The sequence below is a fragment of the Paramormyrops kingsleyae genome, chromosome 14 (assembly GCF_048594095.1).
Source record: "Paramormyrops kingsleyae isolate MSU_618 chromosome 14, PKINGS_0.4, whole genome shotgun sequence".
Lineage (NCBI taxonomy): Eukaryota > Metazoa > Chordata > Actinopteri > Osteoglossiformes > Mormyridae > Paramormyrops > Paramormyrops kingsleyae.
The window spans coordinates 3,476,856-3,504,030 of record NC_132810.1 but is presented as its reverse complement, the minus strand read 5'-3'; the positions used below and the strand labels follow the sequence as shown (position 1 = coordinate 3,504,030).

The 27,175-nt window shown below is 40.8% G+C and overlaps 1 protein-coding gene across 3 annotated transcripts; it reads right to left on the bottom strand.

Moving 5' to 3' along the window:
• Positions 1 to 165: 165 nt before the first annotated feature.
• On the bottom strand, positions 166 to 27,175 carry paplna (papilin a, proteoglycan-like sulfated glycoprotein). Of its 3 annotated transcripts, none has more exons than XM_023827443.2 (28): positions 26,858 to 27,175; positions 25,108 to 25,177; positions 24,108 to 24,211; positions 20,140 to 20,200; positions 19,266 to 19,368; positions 17,257 to 17,387; positions 16,964 to 17,087; positions 15,804 to 15,884; positions 15,370 to 15,542; positions 14,627 to 14,750; positions 14,189 to 14,315; positions 13,431 to 13,496; positions 11,394 to 11,598; positions 10,538 to 10,714; positions 10,243 to 10,393; positions 9,868 to 9,951; positions 8,437 to 8,605; positions 7,641 to 7,725; positions 7,428 to 7,554; positions 6,112 to 6,496; positions 3,442 to 3,591; positions 3,012 to 3,139; positions 2,742 to 2,853; positions 2,477 to 2,623; positions 2,202 to 2,329; positions 1,984 to 2,092; positions 1,582 to 1,757; positions 166 to 1,384 (listed from the first exon to the last, which is right to left on the bottom strand). In XM_023827443.2, the coding sequence occupies exons 2-28, from the start codon at positions 25,162 to 25,164 to the stop codon at positions 1,242 to 1,244; spliced, it is 3,627 nt and encodes a 1,208-aa protein (XP_023683211.2). In that variant the 5' UTR covers positions 25,165 to 25,177; positions 26,858 to 27,175; the 3' UTR covers positions 166 to 1,241. The 3 variants fall into 3 exon arrangements, with proteins under 3 accessions (XP_023683211.2, XP_023683212.2, XP_023683213.2); XM_023827444.2 differs by having other exon boundaries at positions 2,742 to 2,850; XM_023827445.2 differs by lacking the exon at positions 13,431 to 13,496 and having other exon boundaries at positions 26,858 to 27,173.

Genomic DNA, 27,175 nt, shown 5'->3' with positions numbered 1-27,175 from the left:
TCCAGCTAATAAAGAAAAATTAAATAAAAATGTCTTTGATATCTTTAGAGCTTTATGTAAATGTTTAAATTGCTCATATTACATGCATACTAACATATCTACGTATGCTTAAAAATACTATCCACACAAATATGGTGAAAAAGACACAATGTCCGCATCATAAAATACAAGGAAAATGCCTTATATTTTAATGAAAATATTTACTTCATTTCACAAATTACACAAAAATATGCAGTAAAACAATTAATTTAAGAACCATTTTAGATACAGCAATTAGTTAAGCACACTTGGTAAAGACTGTGGACTTAGGTAACTGACTGCATACAGTATCTGTCACGTAATCAGTCAAGCTAGTTTGATTACAACAAGCAGCCTGTGAAGAGTGTAGTTTTTTTTTTTTTAAACCAACTTCATAATTAAGTTCATAATTAAGTTAAATAATAATCCAGAATTATTAATTACAGAATTAACTTTTACAACCAATGTTTCTGAAACTGGGGTTCAGGAAAAGGCACTGGTACACTATAAACATTACAAATGAAAAAATCACATCAAGTAACCTCAGAGTAAACTGGAATGATACCGAGACGTTTGTCAGGCCCTATTTGAAACCTCATATTAAAACATGCTCAGATCTGATCGGCTATTAGGAAAATGTCTTTATCGCTGAACCTGAAAAACAAACGGCGTGTAAAGCTGACATATTAAGACCTTCATCTCAAAAAATGGATAGATGAACTGGGGAAAAATCTGGATAATCAAAGAAAAGCAACCACTTGACAAAAACCTGTCGTTTGCATTTCTGCATCTTCGTAAGAAAATATACAGGATTCAGAAAATTGTGAAAAAGCGTTAATATTGAAAACAGCTGAGACAGAAAGTATAGCAGGATCAGGCAGGCACTAATAATCATTTTTCTGATGGGAAAACAGAAAGAATTCATGTGACTAAAATTACATAACAGTAAAAATATCCAAAAAAAAATTCACTCACTCCAACAGGTATATCTACTATTATAATATTTATTAACATAAAAATATGAGTGTTACACAGTATGGAAAATTAATCCATCTCAGTTTTATTTCCAATTTAAACATGATATTTATGATTCGGTTTTTAAATAACCTTGTAAGCAAGTGAAGCAGATGTGCTGTGTCTGCTTTTGGTCCTTAAGCTTGAGTCCCAAGGCTATGGCTTCTGTTCACCTTCGCTACACACAGTCTGCCAGCTCCCTCGCTGCCCTATGCGTGCCGAGCACAGCTAGCACAACAGAAACTGGAGTAATACTGATTCGAGCACAGACGGGCATACACAATCAGGTCACAGTTTGCTAACTCTGGCTGGTCCGTGCAATCCAAAGAGATACCTTCTCCTGCAGCCAATCCTGCAGAATGAGCATGACAGAGGCAATGAGTGACTATAGCACTTAGAGGTAGCTATTCCTCTGACATTTAACATTACGCTTCTACTGTAAAACCTGCAAAAATGGGGCAGATTGATGGAGAAAAGGAAAGAAAAATGAATGGGTGGTACGATAAACATGTGGAGCGTGTAGATGTTAGAAGGTGGTGCTGTGCCTACCTGACTGTAGATCCTTGGTAACCCGCACCTCGGCCGTGGCGCTGACTGAGTAGGTACCAGTGTAGGCGTTGCAGGTATACGACCCTTCATCCAATGGCTGTACATTGTTCAGAATCAGACTCCCATCTAAGGACACCTGGATACTACGGCCATTTGGTCGTACTGGTACTCCATTTCTGCAGGGGGTGTAACGCATTAAAATGCTGAGCGACACTATAAATTAGTGCCTTCTAGTCAGGAATAGCTAGCAAAAATAAATTCTTGACATCAAAATTGATGATATCAAATGGATGTAAAAAACTGTAATGCTTAAATAAATAGCATTAGCTGGTATATAACAAATTCTACTGGCTTGATTCTGAGCACCAAGACATTCTTTGGCTGCAATAAAATATCTCTAACCTTGACCATCCAATGCTGACGTTGTCCCCAGAGACGACACAAGGCAGCTGTGCTGTGCTGCCCCTAGAGACTTGGATGTTATTGGGCGCTGTCGTGATCCTCAAATCCCCTGAGATGCATACATGGACAGGTACAAGAGCAGAACACATTTGCAGGATCACATGAAATTCAGATTATATACGTCTTAAAAAATAAACGATAACTATGGAACTGCATACTTAACACTTTGAGTTGCAACTGTCGCTCATCTTTATGGTTGTGGTTAGAAACAGTGCAGGTATAGATGCCAGAATCTTCAGAGGTCAGCTGATTAATTGTCAAGGATCCATCAGATTGCTGAATGTGTCTACAGCAAATTAAAGGATCCAGTTAACATTAATATTGCATCAAGTGTTGTAATTTTATTAGCATTAAATATGTCAGTTCACGATAATAGTGTTCTCTGCATTATACATCAGATTATTACATAAGAACATATGTCAGAGTCAGTTACCTAAATGAGTTCATGGTCTGTCCATCTCTGCTCCACGAAATGGTGACAGAGCGCATGGAGGCTGCGTGGGAGAGTCTACAGGGGAGCCTGGCTGTTTGGCCCATCCGACCCTCCACTAATGAGGGGTCTGATTGATCAATACTAAGCCTGTCATCACAAGAACAAAACATTAAGTGGATGAATATGCGGGTATGTGTGTAATTGTGAGAATCAGAATCTCTACTGCACCACGACCAAGGATGGTGGAGAATATTTATTTCTGTACCTGTGGGAGCTCTGCTTGGGTGTTTGAATGATGGATGGTTGAATGACCTCTGACCCTTGCCTCTCCACACCATCTTTGTAATTATTGCTCTGCATATTCGGAGAAGATTCTTCTGTCACAGAGAGTGTTTGGATGATTTACATATTTTTCAAGACCAGTGGCTATGAGCAAAATAAATTCAAGGTTTCAGAGAACTTTCTCTGGGAATAAAAATCCTGTGAAAAGGATGAATCCAACAAAACTGATAGAAAACACAAGTAATGAACTAACCGGACACAGAAAGGTAAATGTAGCGGTGGTCTCTCTCTCGCCCCCTTGTGGCGACACAAAGCACCCAACCCGAATCCTGCATGGTCAGGGGTCCCACCAATAGAGAACCATTCGGTTGCTGTTGATACCTGTGAATACAGACAGAAGGTCACAAAATCTAACATTCACAAGCAGGAATATTCAATATCACAGTCCAGAATTGTGAAACAGCCACCATGTATGATGGTGTAAACACCTTAAGAACAAAAGGCTGTTCGTTTATTCTTAGATTCATTGGCAATGAACGTAACCTAAAGAGTTTCAACAAAAAATGCATGTGAATATACAGATTATGAGTCCAGTTAGGAAAGGAATTAAGCAACAACAATAATGATGATGATGATGATGATGATGATGATGATGATGATGATGAACAATGTGGTCTGCTCACCTGGAGTTTGAGATGGCATTTCCATCTTTTCTCCACTCTACCACAATGGTGGAGGAAGGCGGATGTGTGACCTGGCAGGGCAGTATCACAGTCTGTCCCACACGCCCCTCTATCGAGGAGGGGTCTGACTGATCAATGCTCACACCAAGGCTGCTTAGAGAGAATGGGGGGCACACAAAAGTGAAGCAGGAACAGCAGAAAAGGCACAGGAAGAGGCAGAGGAAGAAGTGAAAGATAAAGAGACACACTAAAGCAGAGTTTCTCCACCCAGTTCTCAGGAACCCCCACACCGTCCACGTTTTTGCTCCCTCCCAGCTCCCAGAGCACCAGTACCAGGTATTCTGTGTATTTGATTGGCTGGGAGCTGGGAGGGAGCAAAAATGTGGAGGTTCCTGAGGGTCTGGTTGAGAAATACTGGATCCAGACAAAAAAAAAAAAACTTCATGTCAATACTAAGATAATAAAACCTAATAAAATTTCAAAAATACTTAGAAGAGACACTAATTCCAGATGAAACATATGAAAGTTATTATGTTAATGTATTATGCTATAGAATTGCTTTATCTTTATTATGTATTCTGTTATAAAGAGATATTGACTATCCGTTCTGTATCCACATCGCGGACAGTAACAGGTGTGACAGTTATATGCTGCCTAACCTAGTTTCTAGAAAGCCTTAATCCTTTTTCAGGAGGTTGGGGGTTCACTAGTTCACCAGAACACACAATGATTAAGATTAGTCATGAGAATCAAGAGTGAAATTCAGAATGGCCCACCTGAAGACACTAAGGTGGACAGCAAAGATTATTTCCTTCATGTCTGAAGGAACATAGAAATGGAAAAGAAAATGGATATAAAACAGATAAGGCAGAAAATGAGAGGAGGTTATGAATGAAATGGAAAACCAAAGGAGTTGCTGCTCATTCAAACACCTCGATGCTCTGTTAAACTATGTACCTCAGGGTCACTAAGAACCTGACTTCATGTAGCACCTAAAATGTGACCTTAGCATGTTCCCTACAGTGAATAGTGGTAATCTCTGGGCATAAGCCGCTCAGCTACTCCTAGGGCTCACTCTGTGAACCATAGCTAATACCCAAGACAATACTACAGAATCACAGTATTAGTAAGTATACTGTGTGATATGGGGCCTGGATCTCTTGCGTAGCCAGGATAACTTGTCGGATTTAAGGTACCCCAGTTTAAAATGCATCATCTTCATTCACGTACATTTATCCCAGGCTACCTTAAATCCAACAAGTTATCCAGTTAAGCAAAAAATTTAGCTTCCCTGGGTTATATCCAATAGAGAGATGATTGAGTTGCTGTCAATCCCATGCAAATCACAGTGAAAAGTACAGACACAAAATAGCTGGGAGGACAGGCTGTGCTGTCATTCAAAATTTAATTAAGCATATAACAAAATTCCTGTATTTCTATATACTATTAATAATGCCTTATAAGAGCAACCATGGTCAACAACAAAATCTGTACAAATCTTTAATTTCTTGTCCAAACAGGATATGGCAACATTATTATCATACTGAGTCTTTGAGGACTAAAGTTGCTGCACACATAAACTCTTAATAATATTTTTAATACCTTCTTTTAAAAACTAAAACAATGCCTTTTGGTGCCATCACAGTGGACAGTTTGGTTAATTTTAATTAAATATATAAAAAATGCTAAAGCTGGGATTTATTGCAAGTATTAATTTTTGTTCACGAATTAGAGACAATATACAACATACAAACAGAAGTAAGATCATGACCATGATATGCTCTGAAAAAACAATGGATTTGATATATCCTAAAAACAAGGGAGATGTCAACAGATTATGATGAGTTTTATTCATTGTTCAGTAACTCTGGGAGGAACATTTATTTGGTTTTCTACTAAGCATCTACACTCTGGTGGCACAGAACAAATGATTCAATGACCCCTATGCATGCCAGAGAGCCTGATTGTCAGACACAATAGATGAAGCAGAAGATTATGTTAATGGTTGGATGAAAGCAATGAATCAAGGAAGCTTCAAATCAAGAAATTAACAATCGCAAACACTGCCGTATGAAGCAACCATACATTTTAAGGAGATAAAATATTCATATAGCTGCATGAATGTTTGCATTTTAAGTTCTCTTTTGCAGAGATGGCTACTAATGTTATACCTAGTTTTAGATGTATGGTTCTTCTACGACTGAGAACAGAGACGGTGATGCACAGGCAGACAATGCGGCAAATTCTTAATCCGTTCAATTTAATGACATCAGCAATGACAGGAAACACAGAGTTCATGAATCGACAGGCACTACAAGACACCTACAGCTCTACAAGCAGATGACTGAGTGAAGAACAACAAAAAAAGAAAAAAGTTCCAAAGTACAGAATTCTCCACCTGGGCCTTTTCTTGTATGGCTTCTTTAGTCAGGTTCTTGAATGTATGTATGGTGTGCATGTTGTGTCTTGTGGGTGTTTGGTTTTAGGGACAGGTGTGTGTATGTCTGGCCTGAGAACCTACCTTGCTCTCAGATCACATGGACATTAATGGCAAGTTCTTTCTGAGACAGTAGAACAGCACAGCTCCATCCCAGGAATGGTGAAATAGAACGGTTGGGCGAGGAGCTTGGGGCCTTGGTCAAGGGTAAGGAGAGGTCCACATTGTCTTACCTCGCCGTGGGATAGGTGTGCTGGAGCTTGCTGGGGACAGGGAGGTGGCCATGATGGTGAGCTTGTGTAGCGGCACTGCTTTCCTGTCTGCTACCTGAATCCGAGCCTCGGTTGACGGTGAATAGCTGCCTCATGTCCCGTCCGTGGCTGGGCGTCGACTCCCTCCTTCCTGACACCTGGAAAAGGCGCGGCTGCCCTTGGCCCTGGCTGTGGCTGTGGCATTCCCTTTCGCACTCCTCCTTCGCCAAAAAGTTGTTCCGGTTGCCCTGGCAGCTGCCATACCAGAAGTGGAGACAGGTACTGGTGTGTGAGTCATAGTAATACCGGGCTGTCCAGTCACTGCACGGGCCTTGGGCGTAGGGCAGGGAGCAGGCTGGCCTTTGCGCTGCAAAAAAAATGTCACCAATCACCAATGACAATAACCCATCTCAAACATACTCAACAATAAACCCATACTTCGCTTTTCCATAAATAAGGACATTGACAATCAAATTATCACGTCACTTTCCATACAGCTTACATTATCTATACTAAACTTGAAAGATGAAATTTTGCATTAAAAAAATATAAATATAAGATAAACCTAAACAATTAAACTAGTATTCCTCTAAATACAGATGCCCCTCTACTTACGAAGGTATAAGACATCTTAAGGTATACTGACATCTTGCTTATGAATGTTCTATGAATGCATTATGATGTTGCAATGAATGTTCTATGAATGCATTATAAAGATATTATGAGGGTGCTGCTAATGTAAAGCCTTACCATATGTTTTTCAGATTCAGATTTAGACTTAGACTTAGATTGCTTTATGTATTCCCAAGGGGCATGGGTGTAAATTACAGGGGGATGGGGGGGGTTGTAACTCCCCCCCCCCCCCCCCCCATAATCAAAACCGGCTAATACAACCTCCCAATAATCATTTCTCCCTCTAAATCGTTGGAGATCTCAAACACAGACATGAGGTAGGCATAGACAAACACCATAGACAAACACCATAGACAGAAGACCATAGACAAATACCATAGACAGAACACCAAACTACAAATTACAATAATATATATGTACAAATAAGCTAAATGTACAAATATGCTAAATTTAGTGTTATCAATGGTTATTGCCATGGTCAGGAATGACCTCCTGTTACGATCTATATATGTTAAATACTGATATTTGTTTACTCCTCTTTTCCAGTTTTCCAAGGATCACACAAAAGGCTGTTTGCTATTTATTAACGAAGAGCCCATTGCCTAATAAAAAAAGAGTTCCTTTAGCGTATTGAGGTCGTACATTTCTCAGTTTCCATTACTCACCATCGAGAGGCGGACTGTGGCAGCCGTCTCCGTTGGGGCCGCTGGCTAACGTCACCCGATCATAGCAGCACCCGAAGGTGGCAGATCGGCACTGCTCACTGAGCTCTCCCGGGGTAGGGGTCTTACCCTGGTGTTGGGGAGGCAGGCAGAGGGGGTAAGCATCTGTCTGGGGACACACAGGGGGGCAATGCGATGGCACAGGACCGCCCTCACCAAAGAGCGGCTCACGCTGTACTCCATGCATCCTTCTCTGTTGGGACCCTGTGCTGCAGAAACGTCATCGTCACAGCAGCCATACCTGGCAAAATCAGACATGAAGGAAATCCAGCTAGACACTGTATATAAACAGCTATTTGCCTGGTTTGCACTCTGCTTCATGTAGGTTCATTGACCTCTCAGTTTCAACAGAATGAACGTTCAGGCATTAATGAGCTTAACTCAAAAAAAATTGAAAACCTGGTATGTGACAGAAAATTTCTCAATAGAATTAAATGTTACGTGTTTATGAGCCTCTGACTTCTATGACACTTTTTTGTGATGGTCTAGAACAGGGTTCCCCATTTCTGGTTCTGGGGGGCCAGAATGAAGATTTCCCTGCTGAAACACACCTACTAAACCTGGTAACTGGCTGATTAAGATATATTTCAGCAGGGAAATGCCTTCCTAGGCCGGAATTGGAGAACACTGTAACAACGCATTATGTAATAATGCCACATTATTCTCAGCAGAATGTAACAAATTTAATGATAATAATAATGATGACAATGATGATAATCATAACGATAATAACGATGATAATGATAATAATAATAGAGTAATAGTGCAATATAAAATTATAATGTAGTCTACAAATTTGTAACAAATTTGTTATTACATGATGTGTTGTTACATGATGTGGAACAGCGCATTATATATAAATGTCGCATTATGTGATGAAAATCTGTTACATCTTTGTTGCATTATTGCATAATGCATTGTAACAAACCCTGGTCTACAGAGATGAAGTTACCTGCTTTGTCTGCAGTCCTGCTCTGGGCAGCCTTCGCCATTGTACCCTCTGGCGGGGGTATAGCCATCGGGACAGCAGCCGTAAGATGACTGAGAGCAGTGCGAGCCCCCGCTCAGGGGGTCAGACACCGTGTTTGTGTATGACGTGTCTCTGTGCTCCTGCCTATGGACTAAGAGCAGCACGGGGCTAAATGCAAAGGAATAACTGACAAAACAGATTTCAGCACTGACTGTCACAGACAACACACAGAAAGGGCTCAGATAAGAGGCAGAACGCACACGTTTATGGGACATATCGATGGAAATGCATATACTGTTGTAAAACTGACAGCAACGCTGTCTCAAAGCTCACCTCAAACGCAAGACTTACTGCCTCAAAGCTCACCTCAAAGACACGACTCACTGCCTCAAAGCTCACCTCAAAGACACGACTCACTGCCTCAAAGCTCACCTCAAAGACACGACTCACTGCCTCAAAGCTCACCTAAAAAGACATGACTCACTGTCTCAAAGCTCACCTCAAAAACACTACTCACTGCCTCAAATCTCACCTCAAAAACACTACTCACTGCCTCAAAGCTCACCTCAAAGACACGACTCACTGCCTCAAAGCTCACCTCAAAGACACGACTCACTGCCTCAAAGCTCACCTCAAAGACACGACTCACTGCCTCAAAGCTCACCTCAAAGACACGACTCACTGCCTCAAAGCTCACATGAAAGACACGACTCACTGCCTCAAAGCTCACCTCAAAGACACGACTCACTGCCTCAAAGCTCACCTAAAAAGACACGACTCACTGCCTCAAAGCTCACCTCAAAGACACGACTCACTGCCTCAAAGCTCACCTAAAAAGACACGACTCACTGCCTCAAAGCTCACCTCAAAGACACGACTCAATGCCTCAAAGCTCACCTAAAAAGACATGACTCACTGTTTCAAAGCTCACCTCAAAGACACGACTCACTGCATCAAATCTCACCTCAAAAACACTACTCACTGCCTCAAAGACAATGTCAATATTGTGCTATACACAGAGAGTACATACCGATACAGAAAAGAATCTCACACTCTCAAGGGAAAATCCCATTCATAGCCTCATTAACATATAAGCCAAACATAAACAGCAACTCAGACACACTAAACACTAAACTGAAACGGAACCAAACATAAAGTCAGGCTAAATACAGGAGGGTCTGTTGCTGACACAATGAGAGCACTAACCCTTTCAAATTGAGGAAACAATGTCAAACAAACCTGCAGGCCTGCATTATTGCTGCCGGTTGGTGGGGGGGTGAAAGGGTGGAGGGATTGGTGATTATATAAGAGAAGGGGGAAGCCAGCCGAAAAAGAATGGAGTTGGCAAGGAACACAAATGAATGATACATGGGACAGGAACTGGGGAAAATGGTGAATTCATTCATGAAAAACCTGTTGTGGGGGCCTCAGGGACGAAGGGCAGAAATCCATGCAGGGTGTTGTCGTAGCCTCTGGGGTCCTGCATGCTGGGCACCACTGCAGGGCAGAGAAAACACAGGGGAACAGGTGTAAATACATCACTCAACCAGAGAATTAAAGTTGGGGAATGTAGACTAGACACAGTGGGAGTAATCATATTTGCTTTTCTGGCAAATGTTTCTATCCACACAAAGTGACACACAAGTGAGAAAATGGGGTCAGTCAGACCCCAGGGCGACTGGGGGTTAAGGGTTTTGCTCAAAGACCCAACCATCCTAACCCGCTGAAGCACACACCGAGGTCCACCATGTTCTTGTGGAACTGAGAGCACAAAGGAACAGCACTCACACTGCGCACTGTAGCAGGGCTGGGTATTGCAGGGTTCCAGTGTGGGAGGCTTGGCGCGGGTGTCACACCGATCCACCGTGTACAAGTTCCTCTCCGTGTCCGAACAGATCACCTGGCGTTCCCGTAATCCTGAGCCGCAGCTCTTCGAGCACTGAGGTAAACAAGATGACGGCGGCAAGAGGAACCAGATTTATGCTATGCGGCGCAGCATTTTACATTCAATATGAATTCACACATCAGTCCGCAGCTAATGGCCGTGTCTTCGTGTGCTGTCACCACCAGCAAGGGCACTCACCAGACCCCAGTCTCCGATGTGCCAGGAGATGTGGTGGTAACAGGCAGGCATGTGGCAGGGCTGAACGTGGGGGGGGCGTGACAGACCTCTGCAGGCGTAATCAGCGAGCTGCACCCCACCTGCTCCCGCGCACGTCACTCTGCGGGTCTGCTCCCCTCTGCCGCACGTGACTGAACACTGCCAACCAACATCATGACACCAGACTGAGAAACACAGCATGGAAACAGATACCTTCAGCTTCGGGTTTTTTTACCAATAGTATGTGGAGGGCTGTGTAATAACAGGCGGACTTGGGCTGTCACGGTACATGAATTGTCGTGTACTGTTTGGAACATCCTTTTTGGTTCCGTACAGATGATGAAACAAATTAATACATATATTGACATGGACAGAGCCTAAATTCACAAGTTGATGTCCAACATGAAAACATTATGCTAATCGTGGCTGTGAGTTTGTTACAGCTAATGCTGATCACAGTCAGTCATAATAGGCAGTTAGGGAACATTTCAGTTTCCCAATAAATTATCAAACACTAGTTGATAAGACCAATACTGGCACTCATGGGAGTTTTACTTAAACAGAAATGTTCTGAGGGCAGGACAAAAAAATGATTGGTTTAGAGAGATAACTAATCAGATTGTAGAGGAGGTGGGTCCAACTAACTAGAGGAGGTAGGACCAACCAATCAGATGTCTTGGTCCCGATTCCTCTCGTTGCTTGGACCCACCTCCTCTACAATCTGATTGGTTATCTCTCTAAACCAATCATTTTTTTTGTTCTGCCCTTAGAACAATTTTGTGCAAGTGAAACTCCCACGGGCAATACTGTCTGTCAGCTCAGTCTTTGCAGTGCCCACCTGGGTCCAGTGTGAGACGCTGTACTCAGCGCACTGCTGCAAGTTGCAGGACTGCTGGCTGAGAGGCTCCGGCAGGTATGCAGCGCAGCGAGAGTCCTCAACCACGCGGGAGCCCACTGCATCATGGGAAAGGCACTGCACGCTGCGGGACTGGGTGCCTCCGCCACACGAAGCGGAACAGGTGCTCCACTCACCCATCTTCCAGCTCCGGGTTGCCAAAGGTAGGGGAAGGGATAGGGCAGGAGGGAGAACAGACTTAGAGGGGGATTACTGCCACAGAGGGAATGGATCTGAGCGGTCAATCTGGCACCCACACATGCCACACCTCCACTGCATCCCCTGCCACCTGCACCCACAGCTCCAAAGCTACCCCAACCCCCACGACCAAGCAGCAGAACGGCACCGGAACACGCATCCGTCAGTGCTACAAATGTGCTGACTGCAATGTCACTAGAACACATCAACACTCGACAGTGTTAAAAATCATCAAGATGTACTTCTCAGATGACATTTATTGTATATCATAAATCTTCCTATTTTTATTCACCTTTAAGTGTGAAAGTGTGAGGCAACACTGCTACTCCGTAAAATATCAATAGGTATTATTATTATTATTATTTTGATATGAATTAGAGGTGTTGCCTTCCTTGTGCATGTGTAGTTTGCATGTTCTTCCGTGTCATGTAACATATTACAAACATGCATAAATTCATCTATTATTCCCAAATCAGTGGGAAAAGTCCACACGTGAGCATGGAGATGAAGGACAGCTCAACATAGACACCAGAGTTACTCTACTATGTTTCAGTTAATAAGAACATGATGGAAAGCAGATTTTTTTTTTGCAAGAACAGCCCAAACAAACTGAATGTCAATCTGTTTTTCACTTCTAAAGTGAATTGACATAGCAATTCAATTCAAAACCTGACAGAATTAGTACTAATTTTCAAAAACATACTACACAATAAATGAATACTAATTCCACTCCATAAATGTCTTTTAATTCATTCATGAAAATAATTAGCACTCAGGTGAGTTTAGTGACAGTTTATGTGTTTATGTCTACAAAAACAGTCTATGAAAAAATCCATAATGAGCATTAACTAAGAAACTGAAGGTGTTAATTGGAAGATAATCAAATTTGACTACACGATATCCACACAACAGAGATGACAATTATTCTTATATTTTTGACTGTGTCTTGTAAATAATATATAGTGGAAAGATTTAGAGAATATTTATTCAATACTACTAAGTTTTTCCATGTAACTGGATTGCTTTGGATCGATTTGAATTCCAATCAGAAACCTCATAAGGCAGTTCAAAATTTCAGCCACTAGGGGACACCGGTGGCACACAGTCCTTCAATTGGTGAACAAATGGTGAATATGTTGGCACATATAATCACACAATGAAATATGTCAATACGGATATTTATAAACCAGACATAAAGCTATGCTAATTACCAAGACAAAATAATTCTACCAGAACAACCATACAACCACCCAGCTCAAAGATCAAGACAGACAAAACAAAATCAAGATCATAGGTTGATAGGTAGACAATTAAAACTCTCATGTTAAATACATATAAAATAATTTCCAAGTTTTCAATCCCAGCTGTTTTATCTGATTCAAGTAGTTTTGTTTCCCTCTTAAAATTATGGTGAAGGGAGAGGGAAACAGATCTCTGAGCTGGACAGTTGTCCACCAATTCCAAATGCAACACCAAAAAGGACCTCCCAAAAAGATCGCCCAAAAAAGACCATGGTGCAGACTGAACTCAAACACAAACGGCATTCGCAATGTAAACATTTATAAGCAAAATCAAGCAGATTGAGCAAAAACACGCTTCATTAAAAAGTTGTGGCTCTGCTTACTAGGACTTATTGTAAGTGCAGTTTGTGATTTTCGTTGGGAATTCTGGTGCAAACACACACAAGGCTAAGGGCTTTGTCAATTTTGGTCTGTGTTTGAGGTCAAACTCCTGAAATACTGTGAGCTGCCTGCTCCTGCGGTGGGGTGGCCCTCATGTTACCTGTAGACCAATGTTCTGGGCCTTTCCAAGGGCCTCCACATTTGCGGCCGGTACACGTACGCCATCCTTTCAAATGAAAACACACCAGGAGCTGTGAGACCTGACCAAAGCCGTATAATATATTCCCCTCTACAGCCTGCATTCATTGTCACTTCTGCTCTCCCTGCTAATTAACTTGCTTTTTTAAAGCACTACCCAGGCATTTATTTCCTCCTGAGAAGTTCTGTCAGATTGGATCATGAGCAGCTTATTAGCTTATTTACTATTATTTAAGTGCCACAATACAGTTCAGTCATTTCAATCAAAATTTCAGTATTTTTGTCAGATAAACAAAAGCTTGAAAACAATGGCAAATTAAAATATTAACACTGATATTGATATATTGTTTTAGTTTGAGAAAAGCTGCATTGTTATATTTAAGAAATAATCTGTCATTTAGTAAATGTTTAATACATAGATTTATGCATTTAAAGTATGTTGAAATTGTAAATGGGGAAATGTACAAAACTATAACTTGAATATTAATGAAAAATTAAATTATGTATGAAGTTGGCAAAAACTTGACAACCACAACATACACTGAACTAACACACTGAGTCTCCTACAGACTACCCTGTATTAAAGTCTGGCAGCAAGACCTCAATTTCAGAAACATTCAGAAAAAAAAATCTAAACGGATTGGCACAACCACACAATGGAAATTCACCTGAGTGCCCACTTTCCTCATTTCTTAATACGCCTCGAATATTCTAGCTCACCTGCGTCTCTGTGGACATGGCTGCAGGTTGCAGGTCCGATTGCTAGCAGGTCGTGGAAGGGCAGAGCACAGATAGTCTGGGTAAGCCTCGTCATCGAATGCACAGAACACCAGGCGAGACTGGTATCCTAAAAAGCACAGAGATGACACTTTCTTCACAACGGCATTCATTTTCTATAGTACATTTGTTTTCGCAAGTTTTTAAAGATCACTTGGGACTGAAGAACCTTTATCCAGTTCAATTGCAAGCTAAAGACTCTACCTTAAACCATAAATTAACTCACTTAACTGTATTTTCACAAAAACACTAACTGAAGTTAATTATGTGCCGTGTTAACTGTAGTCTGGCTGAACCTTTTGCGTTTCACAAAACGAGCTAAACAAAATCAGTAAACAAATGAAATCATAAAACAAAAAACACAGATGCTGAAAGACGTACCTGATCCACAGTCCTTACTACACTCAGACCATGAACCGTAACTCCAGAAATAACCTTCCCTGGAATGGTTCTGGGACAGGTAGTACTCATACTCCACACCACGGTTTTCACCCTGGCTGATCAGCTACGTAGGAGGAGTGATATAAGTATTTTTGTATGCCACTGATGAGACAGTTAACAGCGACACTCATGTTATAGCAAGGCTGTTTCAGCAATACACTGCCAGTATGACAAAATACTGTACTAAAGTACTTACATTCAACACATGTAAGATGGAACCATATATCAAGCAGACAAAGTATACAATCTAGCGTCTTAAGCACATCCGTGACTATAACCATTTATAGATACTATCCAACCACATTTATAGAATCATAAAAATTCATTAATGGATGGTTTCTATTTGACATGATATAAATATTTTGATTTTCATGAAATATCAAAACATTACTAACTCACTGTCAGCTGATTAGGGCAGCAAAATCACAGTGTGGCCCTCTTTGGTAGTGGAAACTTTAAATAAATACTCAGAATGAACATATTTACAATAATTACACATTAAGGGTAAGTCTGAGCAATAACGTAATTGAACGGTTTCCACAATACTTTGAAGCACTGTAAAGACAAAGCACCACACTGCTAACTTATGCTCAAAATCACACATTGCCTCTGAAAATAAAACAACAAACTTTCACTCAGTTTGATTGGGCTGTTCTTGAACAAAGTCGGGTTGCTTGCCTGACCTCAATAACCAGGGGTTCAGTAGTTGGGCCCCGAGCCGTAATAGTTTCTGGTGCCATGTCCCCTTCCGTGCCTCTCTGGTAATAGAACGTGGTCCCAGCAATGGGTAATGCACCAGAGTAATCGATGACCCAGTCCCCATTCAGATAGTACTCGTTCCGCAGATTCTTGATAGCTGAGAATGCAACAAGTGAAACCACAAGCAGTGAAAAAAAGCAGTTCCTGTCCACCGGCTCCATCACTTCACTGCGTAAGTACAAAACACAGTCATATATTTAAGTGTAAACCCTTCATCGTACTGAATGGATAGTTAAGAAGAAAACGCTCAAAATATAACATGCAAAACATAACTATACACCTAGGGTTTTTAATAAACAGTAATTTGATGATTCTTGTTGTTACCAAGTCTTATGTACAACCTCCCTACGCTGCTCACCCAAGTAGTTGCGAGTAGCGACTATCTCTCGAACTCGAATGGTGGTGGATCCCACAGGAATGATGACCATCTGATTGTAACCTTGAGAGGAATGAGCATGGAAAGCAGATTATCGGCATGTGAAGCCTACAGTAGCAAAAATAACTAATATAGAAATTTAAATATGTTTGTCGCATTGATTCTTTACATTGAACAGAAAATACAAAATCGAATATGGGTAGTAGTCTTCCCTCCCCTAAAATTACTGATAATTTTACAGGAATTCCAGAACTGCATAAATTATTCCATAACTCTGTCTTGAACACTGCAATGTCTGCCCTGTCATGGTTGCGGTCCAGGAGGGATGACATTTCATTTCACCATGTACTGTACATGGCTAAGGTGACAATAAAGCTTTATTTGACTTAATTTCACTTAAGGCCACTTAAAATTAATAAATTGTTTTACATGGCCGCCCGCCTCAATTTTTTGGTGCCGCCTTGATTTTTTTTATATTTTATATTTTTCCAAAAATCCGTTTCTTTCACCTCAAAAACTGTGGGTGAAAAATCTTGAATGTCAGCCTCGGATTTTTCAATTTGACGCTTCTCGGACAATGGTTTTTATCGTTTGTCAGATTGTGTGTGGGCCCACGGTATTAAAATCTTGGCAGGGCATCAATAGAATATACGGAGTAATATTACCCTTCGCGAGCTGTTTGAGAACTTTTCTAGTTTTAGTATATCTCTGTTGCCGTTCGTCTTTTCGCTAAAAATATAAAATATAAAATCCCCTACTCACCAATATTTTAGAAGTTTGAATCATGTAAAACTATTTATTAATTTTAATTGGCCTAAATGAAAAAAAAATAATCATTTGATACTGGCATACATATTCCTGCAAATAATAATTCAACTTATAAACAAGCTTTATATAGTCAGAACCTAATACATTATGGTACAGTTATATTTGTTTATTTATTTTTCTTATCCAGCTGCCTTCTATTTCATAAAAATGGTCTCAAAGGTGAAACAGACCAAGGCAGAAAGTCTGAGAAGGCCCTTCTAGGGGATTAGATGGGGTGCACCACTGATATTTTACCAGTAGGGAGGTCAGATGGGGTGTACCAATGGTGTTTTACCTGTAGGGAGGTTAGATGGGGTGTACCAATGGTGTTTTACCTGTAGGGAGGTTATGCATAGAAAATGTGCCCTTAACCAGCTGACAGGACTGTCCGTTCCCCCCACACTGGAGACAAGGATCCTCCTCAAGGGGTGATTCTAGCATGTTGTCACAGCCTAGCCGCTACAGATACAGAAAGTTAAAGGGTCAAAGATATGAAAACATACATTCTGACATCAATCAAAGTGAAACACTCCTCTCATTTACCCGACAATACCAAAAAGCGTACACTGTAATGCACTTAAGCAGGCTCCCTTCTACCCAGTGCATGTGAGTATTACAGCCTACTCACCTTGCAGACCCCATCCACGCAGATGTCCCTGCGCCCAGGGTGACAGGGCGTTCCGTCCACCGCTGCCATGCGATGACGATAGTAGAAGTTCTCCCCTCTGGGGATGCAGTTAAGTTCACATGGATTCTCCCCTTAAGCGAAAAGCACAGCGAGTCTCACTATTGAACGAACACTTATCCTGCTTTTGCAGGATACTTTTGCACAATTTACTATGTTTGCACAATGAACACTGTCCTCGCCCTTTGTCTGTTCTGCACTATATGTATGTTCTTTCTGCTGTATGCAGCAGAATTTTCCCCTTGGCATCATTAAAGTCCGTTTTAATCTTGATCTTTTGGCGGCTCAGTAGGCCAAGGACCTCCAGCGTTATGTTTGTGTGTGTTTGCCGTTTGTGTTCTCGGTGTCACCTGGATTTCCTCCCACAATCAAAAGAAAGGCAATCGGGTTCATTTCTGACTCCAAACAATTTTAACCACTTTTCATTAATCTCATAAGTGTTTATTTCAATACCGCAGGAAGCACAGAGAAAAGGAAAGAAATACAGTGAATCGGATGTCAGTCTGTGTTAACACAGTCAATTTCTTTTTCATCCATCCATCTTCTGTACCTGCTTGTCTTACTCAAGGTTGTGAGGGGTCCACAGCCTGCTGGCGAAAGGCAGGGAACAGCCCAGGATGGGGCACCAATCCATTACCTGGTACATGCACACCGACGGGAAATTCAGGAACTCAGAAATACATTAATTCAGGACCTCCAATTAACCTCAGCATGTTTTTGGACTGTGGGGGGAAACCAGAATACCCAAAGGAAATACCATGACAACTAACAGACAGCATGCAAACTCCACACACACAGAGCCACGGCAGAGACTCAATCCCTAGTCGCAAATGTGCAAGGTAACCATGCCAACCAGTACGGCATCATACCACCCCTAAAAATGTTTTCTCAGTCACCAATTCACATAAATAATAATGCAAACATGAGGCTAAAATGCAGATTCCAGTGAGGATGGATTAAATCCCATAAGCCTGCTGATGTAGTGGCAAGGAATTAACACTGAAGCAGTAATGCCGTCATTAAAAGTGACGTGCCACATTTGGGGACGCGTTAGGAGCTTGCTCGTCAAAACACGTTTTAATGCTCGCCATGCCGCAGCTGTCACTGGCGGAAAGGGGAAGGCGAATTAGCTCATAGTCAAATGCAGCAAGGTTCTCTCACCCATTCTACACCCTGAAGCTAAGCCTGTTAGCCAGGTGCTTTTGTTGGAAACTGCAGATCATAACAGAACATACCTGAGAGAACACATATCAAAGCAGGCGTGCCTGTTCTGAATTTAGTGGGCAGCCTCCATGGGATGGAGTATCTTAAAGTTCCAAATTGGAACAACAGGGAAGGCAAATTACGTAAACTGTATATAGACATTGTTTTGGGACATATTGATACTTTTACTTGCCATTTGGGCAAGGCAAGTTTGTTTATTAGCGCATCTGCAAGCACAGAAGTCATTCAGATTGCTTTACATAGAATAAGATCAAATAAAAGCAAATCATTAAATGAAAATTAAAAACAGTGCGGCTACAGGGACGTATAAATTCATTGTTTTTCACATATTCCTTATTATTCTCCATGAGATAAAAATAAGAGTGAAGCCTGGGGTCAGAGCGCAGGGTCAGTTCCTGGGGTTATGGGCCTTTGTCAGGAACCCAATAGTAACATGACGTATCCTAATACAGTCCTTGAGGGCCCACAGACAGGCCACATTTGTGCTCCCTAGGGAGCGAGGAGGTAGGAAAAATGTGGACTGTCTGGCAGGAAGCTAGGAGGTAGCAAAAATGTGGACTGTCTGGCAGGGAGCGAGGAGGGAGCAAAAATGTGGATCATGTGTGGACCCCCAAGGACCGGCTTGGGAAACACTGATGTATATCGTAGCTCAGTGAATCTGTGAATACAGTGCAGCACAGGGAGGTGTTCTGCAGTAGAAAACTTCTTCTAGACATGGTCGACATTACCTCCGTAGTATGGCAGCCATTTATAGTGCTTTCCCTGGAAATCCATTCCGTCGAAATGCGCACACTGCTCCTCTCGGAAGTCCCTGGATCCTTCAGGACAGTCCTATTCAAGACCCAGCTGAGAATGAGTACGTGCAAATCGGAAGGACTGCGATGCTTAGGCTTTTAAATTTGTCTGATGGACACATCATTAAAGGAAAGAGGATATATAAATTACAAAGGTGTGTTTGCCTCCCTCTGGGGTAGCAAGTTGGAAAAAGACTAGGAAAGTGAGAATATCAAGTCTTATTAATCATCAGTGGTGGTTGTAGACCATCTCAGCTGGGGGGCCAGGCTGGGGGGCCAGGCTGGGGCCAGTTGTTCTAGTAGGGGGCCAGATGCATTTGACCTTAACGTCCTCCAAGTATTACTTACACTAGACTGCCAGCATTAAAAAGCAAAAGACAATTTTGAAAACTGATAAGTTATTTATGCAATGCTTTGCAGTTAGATTTAATGTGTTTTACAAATATGTAACCCACTCTTGATTTCCTGTTTGGACTGGCTTGCTTTCACAGGCTTGATTATTTTTGGCGCACCCACGCTGAGAGTCCGTGAAGAAAATATGCTTATGTTTGTGTTTCGCCTGTTTGCAGCGCACAAAGTTTTAGGCGACGGGGGGGGGGGGGGGCATGCTATGTTGTCAGGGGAACACTGGCCCCCCTGCCCTCCTCCAGAACTGCCCCTGTTAACTACATAGATTTAACCACTAACAAACCTTATATGTTAAATCGGTTCTTCAAGAACCATAATGCTGCATAAAACTGAATAACTCCACATTAAGCTGAATAGAGTTATGGTGGCAAAAGAGGTGCAGAATAGATTTGTGCAATACCTGGATGTTGCAAGAACGATGGGATATGGAAGGTCCAACACAACTGAATCCCCCATCTGACCTGTAACACAAGGTGACTTATTTAAAAACAGAAACATTAGGATTGTCTTTCTTTACTATCAGAAAATGACTTCATATTCAGAAGCACTTCAGTCTGGAACAGAAAAAGCTAAATTGGAAAACCAATGGCAATATACACTGCCTGGCTAAAAAAAAGTCATCATTTGACTTATTTGTGACCAAGTCATATGTGAAAATGATTCCTCATGTTCCCTGAACCACTCTTTGGTTATTCGAACCCAATGAATCTTGGCATTCTTGTCCTGGAATATGCCCATGCCAACAGGGAAGAAAAAATCCATTGATGATGTATGGAGGTGTAACCTGGCCATTCAGTAGATTCAAGTACTCAGCTGACTTCACTTTATTGCTGCATAACGTAGCTGAGCTGTAATAATGATCCAGTCATTAAGTATTTGCTGATATAAATTCAAATTACGACGATTTTTTTTTGGCCAGGCAGTGTACATAAACATGAATAACAGACTCGGAATAGATGCACTCTTCGGAGCTACAGACATACATTCTGTATGGCCCAGGGGGACAACTTCTGCCATAGAATGGGTTTGGCACACGGAGAGTGACAAAAGGAATCGGTGATTTAAATAACTCAAACAGAATGGACCACAGGGAGATGGAATGGGCTGGTCTACCTTTATTCTCCTTATATGGCAATTGCCCCTTGGAAAAAGGGACATAAATTCTGCCAAAATAAATAGGCCACAGGCACAGGTTGCATTAGAGATGGGGTGGGGCAGCAAGGAGCCATTCCAGACCTTTTCATTTAGTGGAATACCTGATCCAATCGTACCTCTTAAAGGAAACTACTAATTCACTAACTCAATGAGAGAATAAAGACTAAATGTATGGTGTTGACAAATCTTTGTACTTTGTAAGATTATCCATGTTTTTTAACCATTTCCAGGACCAAAAGAACTATAAAAATCAACCTGAAAAAAGATCAACACGCAAACTTTCCACTTGTACACTTTCTTCCCATGTCTGGGAGCTAGGACTACTCGATTATGGCAAAAATCATAATCGCGATTTCTCTGGTCAAAACTGAGACCACTACATGATTACTCATTGACTGTGGAAATATCATGCATTTACTGAACTATTTTTAAAAACACTTGTCTTTTTAACAGTGGATTTCCTTGAACTTTAAATATAATTCAGCTGCGGGCTGGAATGGGATGCGCTGGATTCATAACACAAGACAAAACAGGAGCATCATTGTGAAACGAAATGCGACACAATAATCGTTTCATCTCAATTATTTTGATTTGATAATCGTTGGAAGCCAAAATTAAAAATCAATTGACTGCGCAGCACTACTGGAAATGCAGTAATTGAAGAGAGGATGTACAAGGTACATTTCAAATAATTGTTTGATTCTGAGGCTGCCTTGCCTGGGTATTCTAAAACAACCGGCAACGAAAAACACAACCAGATGGATTAATTCTTTTTGAAAGAAAAATAAAAAAATTATGCTGTATATCACAGAAAAGTTGATTCACAAGACAGCTATACTGCATGATTACAGAACTGTATGCAGCTAGACGTACTGTTTTACTGTTACCTCAAACAAATTACTTCAACAAACGGCCAGCATTACAAACATGCAAAGACTAACGAGAATGTGACACCCTCAGCAATGTATAAACTTTAGCTAATGCATGCTACGTATGGTGTGAATTGAATCATCATCTTAAATACAATCAGTATTTCTTGTCCCTCCCTATTCCACACTATTTGAGGTTACACACTATTTAAGGTTAAAATTATACACTGAGGTGTCCTGACATGTATTTGAAATTGGCAATTTATCCATTTTATTGCCAGCAAAGTTTTTTTCTCTCCAGTGAAGGTAACCAATATAAAAAGTGATGGCATCCATAAAAATTACACAATATTATGTACATCATTTTAAAATCAGTTATGTTTTAAAAACTGAAAAAGATTAATCTTAAGAATCTTGTTTTTTCTCCAAATTTAGTCTGAAAAAACCTAATTATGGGGGAATTAAGCATTTGAAACTGCCAGCAGTATTACAACATCAGAATATCTGATGCTGCTCTCCTCTTTGTTTCATTCAGATCCAAGCAAATGATATAGGTTAACAGCATTTTCCCCAAATCAAGATAAATATATAGTTCTAATTTGTACATAATATCCCACCTTCACATACTTCCACTAAAAATATGGCTAAGAAGTTCATTAAAGAAAGCATGTAACTTCGGCTGAGTCCTGGGCCTCTAGGGGCCTCAGGCAAGCTATCATGCAGACGCTAAATCGTTTGACAGGTAGCTTATTGAATGGGGGAGAGCAACCGTCTACGACAGAATGCTAAGGAATAAATCATGCAGATACAGTCAACACACTAATACGTCTATATAGAAAAAGTCTTTAGACAAAAAGCCCCAACAACCAGTCCCATGGTGATGGTGGACATCAGGGGACAGTGAACTCCGCGAAGTCCAGACAGACGATACATCTGCGCTCTGGAGGTATGAAGTATACATTAGTGCAAGAGAGAACATGCAGACTGGATTCCAGCACACTGATTTACGGCCATGAAGCCATGCGAGTTAAGTATCACAGCCTGTCAGGCTAAACATTACCAACTGTTATTAATACCCACACTGACATCAAATCAAACACTCACTTATGCACAAATTAATACTTTCGTGCAACGGTTTTCCTGCCTCCACCATCAAAAAAAAAAAAAGCATTCACGGCAAATGAGAACTTCCAGTTATTTCGTATTCTTTGATCATTCTGTTCGTTGCACAGCATCCAGATTACACAGCTTTTGATGTGTCTATCCGGTGTCTCAAAGAAGGTTTTTCTAAGCCCGCTTCATTAAATTTGCTACTTGTTATTTTAATCTGCTGCTTTTAAGACAACACATATATTTCTGTACCTTAGCGCTACATTTTGAATTGGATAACAGACTACAGCACTAAAAACAAAGGACATCCTAATGGCCAAGCCTAAAGTTCTTCATTTGTACTGTATCGATTTTTCTTGTTCTGACAGCACAGTCACACATTCTGAAAGAGGCCCCTTTCCGGCTCCACCTGGAGAGGCCCAACACCGCATCTGCGAGTGAAAAAGCCTGCAAAAATGTTTAACGAGGCCACTCCTAGAAAAGGTTTGCTGCATGTTTTGTCTCAGCAGGATTTTGGCAACATACGGGTGAAAAGCAATAGGCATTTCAACCTGAAAGTGAAATGTTTGGTAAGAAGAACTTGCATTTGGGAAGTTTACACTTCATTAACCAATATATGAACCAACAGCTCATTCAAAGACTGAAATGTGCCATAAAGAAAGCAGGTCAAATCACTACTATGGCTGCTACTGTAACCAGTGCTAACTAGTTATTTAACAGTAATTTTTCATATTGAACATCAAGCATAATGAGTTAATCTAGACTTTTTATAGACTTGTCTAGTTAGTACAGAAAAAGAGTAAAATAAAAAACGGTATTATAAACGTATAAAGTAATAAAAACTGATGATCCTTGAATCATGGACATAAATTATAATCAAAACCAGCCAATACAACCCCCTGGACCCCCTTAAATGGGAGGAGACCTCAACATAACCCCCCCCCCGCTGCTCAAAACAAAAAGTCAAGCCCACACTATAGATATTACCAGTAGTTCCTGGTGAAGGCAAATTTTTGTCAGGGCAAATATTATTAAAATCCTAAATTTTCGTGTCACTTTGCACCACACCGAGCGGTGGATTTTACGACACATTCAGAAGCAGCCAACGATAACGGACTCACTTCTGTGTAGCTACACATACGATGTTTTTTTTAGGAACGAGCAATTAAAGAACCTACAATTACAGGTGAAGGTCGGAGACGGGTCTGAGCATGGCGCATGTGCATGCGCGTACCTGAGCGTGATGCATCGCCGTGTCCTCATGGCCACGCCGCCACCGCAGCTGCGGCTGCACTGTCCCCACTGCCCCCAGTCCTCCCAGTGATCAGCACCGGGTGCCTGTAAAATGGCTATATCAGCCAACTCTGCATATGCACCACTACATACTTGCCTTTTTAAAATGGTAGCATTTTCACTGCATTTTCAGTGAATAAATAATCATAATACCTCCCCACGTTTTACATACTTTACATTTTACATACTTTATTAGTCCTACAACCCTTTGCGCTAGAAAATAAGACAGGGTTATGTGTATTTTCATGGCTAATTTTGTATGACTTCCAGTTTACTGTGCCAGCAATATCTGACATCAACATAAAATTCTAAATTTCTCTCTTTATACTGTTGAGTATAGGAAGCCCCCAGGGTACGAACGGGATCCTTTCCTTAAGTCCGTCTTTAAGTCCAATTTGTAGATAAGTAGGAAAATTAATAATACAGCACCTAATAATGATGATAATTATACATTAATGATGAAAGTAACTACATATGGTACTGTAATGTACTATACTGTACTTACTGTACTATACTATACTGTACTGTACTGTACTATACTGTATTGTACTGTACGTACCTTGAACTCACAAACTGTGGAAGCTGGGCAATGTTTTCATAATCGTCATAAAGTAGTGCAAGCTTTCATTTTTACGAACCATTACATTTAACCAGAATTTTTTTTATAATAGGCTTTATGACAGTCTGTTCGTAAGCACGAGTTGTCATTTTTAACCCGGTGACTGCCTGTGTAATGCAACAAACATTTCTGAATGACAATGTAGTTCTTATAGTACCCAGTGCACATATACATCAAATACACCTGGAACAACATCAAAAATCAATCACCAGCTTTTACTAGCCTTAGACATACCACCAAATGCTTATTAATCTACAGCACCAGATAAAAAAACACACAAGTGCCTTATATTCTGCTGTACTGACGAGAACATTCTACTCACCAGAAGTGATGGAAGAGGCAGCAGTTGAAGGACAGCCACGGCCAGCAGAATCCTCATGTTTGCTAAAAGGCTGAAGTTAGACATGAAGGTGTGAGTGTGTACATATGGCAGATAAAATACAGCACAAAACTCTGTAGAACAAACCTCGTTTGTCATATCTTATAGACAATTCTATTCTACCAGGCTCACCTGCATTCAGTGACACATCATACCAGGCCATAATGAGAGACAGGGATCATGATCATAGCAGAACAGAAAATATGAGTCCCTACAAATATGGCTTTCCATGAGGTGGTATCTGGCAACAAAAATTTGCTATGGATGAATTTCACAGCCTTTATGTTAATTGATTTTTTATATATATATATATATATATATATATATTGATGCAACTGGAGGCCTGCAACTGGGACAAACATCTGGAAAAGTTCAATCCTTCAACCTGAGGTGTAAAAAAAAACTGCCAGCTCCCTCAAACAGAAACTGGGGATGCTAATGAGTACGAAAGTCAGCATGAGTCCTGACAGGACTGTTCGGCAAGCTTCCATACTGTAGAAATCTAACTGTTCAGGCTTGTGCACTCCTTAAGCTCATTATTGGTGTGAGTTTTTCTGGGCAGGAGCTCTGCGAGTCCATTGTCTGGGCCCATTTACCAGGAATAAAATTAAACGGATCTCAGTGATGTGCTTCAATGCGCAGACACATACCAGAAGCTGAATGGGCTTGTTTCCATACACTTTAGACCTTCCTCTCCACATCAGACCTGAGAATATCCTGTAAAAATCACTCTCTTTCTTTCCAAGGCCAGTCTGCACTTGCTACATGATAATGCTGTATAAACCAGCAAACCATTTCTTTCTATTTGAAACATAGGAAAACTTCATTGAAACCCTTTATTATAGTTTCAGTTAGATAATTATACCTGGTGATTCATTTATCATTTCCAATTGTTTCTAAAGCTTATACATAGAAATTGACTAATGCAATTTTATTATTATTATTATTATTACATTTCAGCAAACCTTGGATCTGCTTTGTTATGAAGTGTTGAACACTACACCTATGTCTAATAACAATAATAGGGTCCAGCCCCGACACCTAATGACCCTAATATTCAGAAGATTAATTTAACAACAAGAGCAACAGCAACAATTATAATAATAATAATAATAATAATTATTATTATTATTATTATTATTATTATTATTATTATTATTATTATTATATCACCATCATCAACATTATCATTTGGAGAGCAAAAACAGCAGTTGTATACGCACTTGCATTGTCAGCCTTATTTTGCATTTATTTGTATAGCCTATGTGTATCACGTGTTCGTGTGTGTAACCGGCTGATGATTTGACCGCTAAAGTAAAGTTTACTACCGAAGGTACACAAGCTCCGTCGCACTGTTAAATCCTTTATCCAAAGTTGAGCCTGGAAACTGGTATCTACCTGGAATACGTTTAAACGTCTCCTTGCAATTACCTATGTAATCTACCTGTAGCAAATTACTAAACATTTAATAACTTAAGGTAAACTAATTCCATTTACCTTACAATGCAATATTAAGAAACACATAAACATAATAACAATATATGTTTTCGAAAGGAAGATTGAAAGTAAAACGATAGTTTAATATTTTGTTCGGTGTACAATGACAGTATTGAAACTTGTTGCATCTTGTTACAGAACGATTTCTAGTGATATTGCGCGGCTCCATCGCAGCCGCGTTTAGTCGGCGTCTTACCCGAGCGAAGCGCACGTTCCCAGCAGCCTAGTCGGAGCGCCTGGCGTCGGCAGCGCCGCTACTCAAACAAGCCATGTATTAACTTTGGTGGTTCTCTGATATTTTGCAGACAGTTGAGGTGTCAAGTTACTTTTAACTCCTTCTACTGGAAATATTCGCAATTTCTCGTAATGTGTCCAGGTTGGTTAATATCGCGCGCTGGAAACTTTCCCCCTTATTTCCCCAGCAGGAAGCCAGCAGACAGAGACGCTTCAGTTGTTCTCCAAGTTAAACGCTGCGTCACTCGGCTAAGCCCTACAGCCCCCGGCAATGACATAT

Bases quoted from the DNA above. Each gene is read 5' to 3' on its own strand.
- paplna (XM_023827443.2), bottom strand. From the start codon at position 25,164: ATGAGGATTCTGCTGGCCGTGGCTGTCCTTCAACTGCTGCCTCTTCCA. The intron at 14,316-14,626 runs GTACGTCTTTCA...TGTGCTTTTTAG, and splicing joins TAGTAAGGACTGTGGATCAG to GATACCAGTCTCGCCTGGTG. The intron at 13,497-14,188 runs GTGAGCTAGAAT...TTCATTTGAAAG, and splicing joins CCATGTCCACAGAGACGCAG to GATGGCGTACGTGTACCGGC.